The 6,994-nt window shown below is 41.1% G+C and overlaps 1 protein-coding gene across 1 annotated transcript in view; it reads right to left on the bottom strand.

The window, feature by feature from the left end:
* The window catches only part of zmp:0000000896 (caspase recruitment domain-containing protein 11), a 17,163-nt gene extending 10,459 nt beyond the window's left edge, over window positions 1–6,704 (bottom strand). Inside the window, exons 1-4 of the mRNA XM_005940707.3 lie at window positions 6,464–6,704; window positions 3,070–3,315; window positions 1,806–1,943; window positions 516–702 (exon numbers count right to left, since the gene is read on the bottom strand). Coding sequence (XP_005940769.1) covers window positions 516–702; window positions 1,806–1,943; window positions 3,070–3,315; window positions 6,464–6,470 — 578 coding nt within the window. The 5' untranslated portion in view covers window positions 6,471–6,704. The remainder of the gene's footprint in view (window positions 1–515; window positions 703–1,805; window positions 1,944–3,069; window positions 3,316–6,463) is intronic.
* Window positions 6,705–6,994: the final 290 nt, after the last annotated feature.

Genomic DNA, 6,994 nt, shown 5'->3' with positions numbered 1-6,994 from the left:
ACTGACCTCTGTCATCATTTTAGGTGGGGGAACTTGCACAATCGGTGGCTGACTAAATACTTTTTTGCCCCACTGTAGATGTAGTGGAGGAAGACTCGTGGAGAGATGGTGTTTCAGAGGAAGATGCCACCACAACCAACATGTTTATTTTTTTTGTTTTTCTCAGTGTTTAAAATGATTTCTGCAGAATGAGAGTAAAACAGTTTGAAGAAAGTAACATGAAATGTTCTTAAAAGTGTTTTTTTTATTGTTCAAAAGTTGTTTAATGACAGAGAAACACATTCTGGAGCCAACGCTGTAGCAGCACATCAGGTTTCTTCTCACTGGGATATAAAGTAGAGGGAAAGTAGGCGGGAACAATGGTGCCCTGACCCCTGTAGCTCTGACAGCCTTTGTGGATTATTAATGTCACCTTGTAAATTCACCCCATGTGAATTTACAGGTTTCTATGACATATTTGATTCTCTGACAGAAAAGCTTTAAAGGAAGAAACTGGAAACTAGAAAAGCCCAAACCTTTCCAGCTGTAGTTTGTCGTGGCGTAACTCCTGAGCTTTACGCTCAGCGCGGCTTCGCTCCTCCTCCGCCATCCGGCAGCGCTGAGACAGGCGCCGTTCGCACATGCGGCTGTTTCGAAGCTGCTCCCTCAGTTTACGCACCTCCAGCAGCAGAAACTGAGTCAAACCCTCTGGACCTTCCTCATCTGTGTAGAAAGAGAATCACACGTGGAGGTCATTATCATGGAAGGAGGGTATTGTGAATCAATGGAAATTGTAAACTGAATTGTGAGCCAGAGAAACTGGCTTTAATGTGTGGGGAGAAAGGACAAATACATGTTTATATGTTGTGGCCGTCAGTAAATGGCAGCAAGAGAACATTAATGCCAAATGTGCAAATGTGTTCACTCTTTTCTCTGCTCTTGGGCAACATAATAGCTTCGTAAAATAATCACATGCTCACTTTCAAAGAAAGTGAGCTTATGTTCCAGTTATTTGTTAACCATTTCTGTTCGTCAGCAATGAAAGTAAATTAGATGTGTTTGCGGTTAAGATTCACATACGGTCCCTTTTAAGTCTAATTTGGTTGTCAGTAAAGAAAACACTCGATCTCAGTTTGGGCTAGGCTAGTTTTTGCAGTCCAGAGCTGAATTATGTGAAAATGAGTGTATTCAACCATCAATGTTATTATCCTGTCATAGCACCACTGTGAGAACCCCTATGACAGCTGGGATAGGTTCCTGGCTGCCATAGGGGTTAGATGTCAGGTACATCTGTCTGTCACAGGGCTAACAGAGAGAGATAGACAACCATTAAAGTGCAAAGTCACAGTTTAGAATCATCATTCAGCCCAATGTGCATGTTTTTGGACTGTGGGAGAAACTCAGAGTACCCGCCGAGAACCCATGCATCACGGGTAGAACATAAGTGGGTTAACACTTGGGACTGAATGACTGTGACGTGACAGACTAACCATTGCACTGCCTAAGTATAAACCTTAAATCCTTAAATGTAATCATCAAAATACTTTAGTAGTCTTCACAAACACTCAGTTGTTTTTAAAATTTATAGTGAATTAAGCTAAAATGCATTAAAAAAACACACCCACAGTAATTTGAGTGTATAAGTTCATCATGAAATCTAGAATATCCCCATACATGGAACATTTTCCATGTCACGTAAATGCTTTGGGTTATTTTTCTTAAGCCTGAGTTACTTTAACTTTAAAGTTTTAATTTAAGGTTAATTGATGGTTAAGTCCCCCTACTATGCCATTCTTCTTTCTATCCACAAAAAAATCTCTGCTTGCCTAGTATGAGGGAGCATCGGTGTGTTGGCTGTTGCCCGGTCAGCTGTGTGTACTGCTCTGGATGGTAAAACTCCAGTGACTCCATGAAGGCCTGAAGACCTCGCTGGCCCTGACCGCGCAGGATGTCCAGCAAACGGCCTTTTTGTGACAAATAGGGAACAGAAAACATAAGGTGAGTAACACTGCAAGTGTGGAATAATTTACTTTCTGTTGCATGACATTATACAGTGACAATGCTGAAAGATAAGTGCAATGACAAAAGGTCAGGTTAGGGTAAAGCAGCACGTTTAACTAACAGATTAAAGAGTCTCAGCACAAGAATGCTACCTCTTTGATGTATGTGTCATTACCTCTGTAGTTACATGCTGTTGGTATTTCAAACACGACAATGATAAAAGACTGAAACAACAAAATTCTCCGGGGGTTGGACCAGGTGTTTGCCTTCAGTGTCTCTTCATTTACAACATACCTTTCATCTTTATCCTCATCCTTCTCTCTGCCTGCCTCGACTTAGCAATGAAGTTCCTGCTTTTTTCTCTCACTGGAGCATTTATTCAGTTCTCCTGTTTCTGACTGATGAACTGTTAGACAAACATTCACATCTAATGTTTATCCTCTTGAAGTTTCACCAAAGAACCCACTTCTTGTAGTCTTTTAAGACTGCAGCTCAGCGTCAAATGAGTAATCACGTGTTTGCTTAAATTTCAGTGCTCTGACACCATTGAAACGATGCTGAAGCACAGATGTCACTTTGACTCTAAAGAAAACCTGAAAATGACAATTTATGAATCATTTCCTCAAGGCGTCGCTCGCACTGAGACTTTAAATGTGTTTATTTATATTTCAGTTACAATCATTTAACGGGCCAAATGAGCAGGCCAAATTCTCTGAGCGACGGAGAAAGGCCCAGTGTTATGTTACACTCCCATGAACTGTAGTAGACCATTGCTGGTTGTGACTAAAGCTTGGATTACTGCACTTTCAGCTGTGGCAGTACGAGTCTGTACAAGCGGATTAAGAAAGAAAACTATAGGAAGTGTGGGATGTGACCCATATCTTGTTATTGGGCGTCGCACTGACTGCGGAGGATGTACGCTGATGGTTTTGCTGGGTGAGTGCACTGTTGAAAGCTACAGCACTTCTGAACCCCTGTGGTATGGCATGTTCGTATCGTTCTGAAGCACCATCTTTTCCTCATGTCTCTATAAATCTGTAGGTGCTGATCACTGATTTGACTTTTCAGCCGAGCTCTTCTTCCTCTCACCAGCTTTGCTGATGCGCAGGGGGTACTGCGTGGAGTTGAGCACCTCATCTTCATCCTGCTCGTCGATGACCTTGCACTGGCGCAGGTACGGCGTGAGTTTTGCCGGGTTGAGGATCCGCGTGAGCTTGTGCCGTACTCCCTCCACGCGGTCCCACAGCTCCTCGCAGCGCTCCTCTGACCACGAGGGAGAAGCTTGTGATTCCTCCTGAGCGATGTCGTCCTCCTCCTCCATCCAGACGGTGACACCTGCGCACGACCAAAAAACGTATCAGTTCAGCAAAGAGCCTGGTCTGGAAAGATAAAACAATGTCCCTTAGTTCATGTTTTTTCCATTTACCAAAAATATGCTTGTTGCCTTGGGCCTTGCTCATGTCCCACTTCAACTTTACGAGCCAGATTTCCAGACATGCCCTATGTCCACTCCCAGACTAAATATTTTCCCAAGCAGAATTCTTTTGTGAATTTGTTTTTGTCTGACCCCTCTTATCTGAATTCCTTCAAACATCAAAGTAGGTCAAACATTGTGTCATTTATGCGCTTTCTAAACAGTAACTATCTGTTTTTAACAGATAATAATAACAAAAAAAATTTGAGAGCAAGTTTAATATAATTTCATGCCATAATTCGCTGTGCCTAACACTGAAAGGCTATAAATCCTGGTAGGATTACTGGATTAATCTGCTGCATAGCGAGGAAATGAAATGGGGCTCCTTTACTTAGAAGAGTCTACTCACTACAAAACAGCCTGACAGGTCTGTTGTGGAACTGAGTCTCCAAAAAAAGACTAAAGAGACAAAGAGAAACTGATTTGATGAAGTAAGTGAACAGGAACTTCAATATAACAAATCAGAAGTAGTTAAATTGTTGTAGAGCAAAGGGTCTGCTGTTGAAGTAGCAGGGAGGACTCCGAATCATGGGCTCAGAGGACAGGAATGCAAAGATAGGTGTGACTCATATTGCACATCAACAAACACTCCAGGGGACCACAGACAAAAGCTTTCTCTGCCTGATTCACTTCACGAGACAAGGGGAGAAAGTGAATAGAAACTGTCACACAGAATTCCTCCATATTAAAGAAGAGACAACATAAAGTGCGGTGATTCAGTTATCAGTGAACTATAAAGTATGAAAATATACCGTAAGGCCCCCAAAAGCTGCATGGATCGCAGACATATGTCATTTTTGTTGGTGGGGCAAATATAGTGGGGTTTATATTTCCAGGAAGGCCAACAAACTGATCCATTACAAAAAAAGAGAGATTATTTTTTCCATATTGATGCCTGAGTGATAATGTGAGTTCCTGCCACTCTGTGCAGGTGATCAAAGCAGTCTGAGGTAACAGGCAGGTTAAGGCAGGCTTGGCTGATCTGTTTTCATGGGATTACGAAGCAACTCCTTACACTCAAGGAAAACAAATACTGGATAGTCATTAGCTGTAGGAAGTAGTTCATCTGCACTGTTAACCAAAGACCTGTTTTAAATTCAGAGTAAATAAAAACAGCGGCACACAGTAACACCAATAAGATAAAATATCGTTTGGTTCAATGAGAAGATTATGCGTGAAACCTGTTTATCACAGGGTTCATCTCCATATCTTTCAGTAAATTTCACTTATTGTTTGTTTTGGAAATGCGATATACCCCCACACCTTCTGTAAAGTGCAAAAGTCTTGAGTCAACCCTGATTTTTTGTATTTTGCAAGGAGTCAGACTTTCCTGTAAATATAAAAAGCAGTCTTGATCAATATTTCTTGAAGCTTTCTGAAGCTTTTTCAAAGTTTTTCTTTCTTTCTTTGGCCGCTTTTCCCACTTGTTTTCAGTCCAGTGTTTGTACCTGACAATTTTCTGGGGAATATTTTTTTTCGTTTGTTAAGCTACTTAACACTGACCTTCGAAGCATTCAGGCTAACTCGAGGGATGAAACAGTGTTTGTTGTGTCTACAGATAAAAGAAAATTTGGCAAAGAGCCACTTTAAAGTTGTATCTTGAGGCACTTTTTTTACTAGAAGCATGTCCCACATCATTTGTTCCCATTTGTTTTTTGAATCTATGGAAAATGTCAAAGACAAAAAGACAACACAGTCTGACAGCCAAGGAGTAGTACTCTAAAGAGCTAAAGAGCCATTAGGAAACTTGGGATATCTCGGCAATATGTGCTGTGTGTGGTGTGCAGTGCGTCCATAAAAAACTGCAGAAGCAGATAAAAAAAGAAAAACTGGCGGGCCTACAAAACCATTTAAAGCAGATGAACAGTACCTGGAAGTCCTGTTGTTAAAAGTCCCGACACAGGACCTGAAAGATGCAACTGGCCCTTCCGTTGCTCCATGGACTGTAACAGACCGCTGAAGCCTAACCAAAAATGATCTCAGTAGAAGGCTTACTGTAACAAAGTCATTCTTAATGAAGGGGAATAAAGGCCGAGGTAGCCAAATTACAGAAGAACTGCAATGAAAGCAGGTCTTATGAAGTGATGTATCCAAGTTAGAAATTTTTGGCTAATCGTCTGTAAGTTTGGAGAAGATCAGGAAAGAGGTACAAAAGTGAGTTTATAAATCTATCAGTAAAACACGGTGGAGACTCTGTCAGTCAGTGGTGATCCTCCCTGAATTGATAGAATTATGAATGCAGAATAGTGGAGTACTATCTGGAAGCATTTGATTAGAAACAATTTCATTTTTTGGCGACAATAAATGATGCCAAACAGACTGCCAATACAGTAAAAGTGTAAATGGATAGAAAAACACACTGTTGAGTCTGGATTAGTCTGGAGAATTATTCTTGAAGACTACTTAAAGAAATGTCAAGAAATCTAACTAAAAAATTTAAGGTGGTCATAACAAATATTGACTTTCAAGTATGTTATAATTATACAGACTCCGTTTTTGCCTTATAGTGTGTTTCCATTTATGTTTGCATATTTTTTAAACTGCTGTAACCATTTTCAGTTTTCCGATTAAAACATAAAGCAATAAGGAGTGACTCTGTCGGACTTTGGGGAAATCCCTAGTTTGTATTTGAAATGAGTAAAAATATACTAGAAGCGTTCATAAATCACCATGGTCTGAAATTATTTTGTTGCAAGAAACTGGCCTTAAAAAAATCAAAAATAAATAAATAATGAGAATAATAATCTTGCAGAGACTGTCACTGCAGCGATTACTACTTCAGCAGTTGTTATGCTTGTTTACAGAAATCAGACATAAAAGCGTACCACTGATAATAAACCAGTAACAGGAGCACACTCCTGCTGCCCGGTAACACCTGTTTATTCGGTTAATGATTGCTATAAAAGTCTGGTAACCTGTTACTAGTAACACCGTTCAAGCTAATCAAGCTAAAAATTACGCTAAACAGCGACTAAAAATCTGTTACTTTAATCTTAAATGTTGACTTACCACTCATAATTTTCTCCTGTGAATCTGAGTCCCAGTAAACCGCACTGCGATCCACTCTTTACATCCCGGTCAGGTCCACAAACACAGCCGAGGAGCGCACGATACACGCTCGCACACCTTTGCGCACTCTGCTCCAGTTCCTCCACCCTCAACCACAACATCCAATTGTCAGGCAAGAGGAAGGAGGGAAAAGTCCCACTCCTCTCCAAATCACGGCGGATTTCCTTATCGGGACTTATGATGTCAGTGTAGCAGAGGCCGGAGGCACTAGATGGCGCTTTCAACCAATGCTCGTCCACCCACACACACACACACACACACACACACACACACACACACACACACACACACACACACACACACACACACACACAGCTGTCACGTATACGCTCCGCATTGCACACTTTCCACGGCTGTCAGATGGAAAAATTAGACAGTCTACCTTCGGTTCTCACTGCTGCGTCAAATTGTTAGTTGCCACACAATTATCATAAAGAAAACACTAGTCATTAACCGCCAGGTGCTACAAGA

The sequence above is a fragment of the Haplochromis burtoni genome, unplaced genomic scaffold (genome assembly GCF_018398535.1).
Source record: "Haplochromis burtoni strain Fernald_Lab_line unplaced genomic scaffold, NCSU_Asbu1 Contig_45, whole genome shotgun sequence".
Lineage (NCBI taxonomy): Eukaryota > Metazoa > Chordata > Actinopteri > Cichliformes > Cichlidae > Haplochromis > Haplochromis burtoni.
The sequence above is the reverse complement of the archived record's forward strand: the minus strand, read 5'-3'. Positions and strand labels throughout refer to the sequence as shown.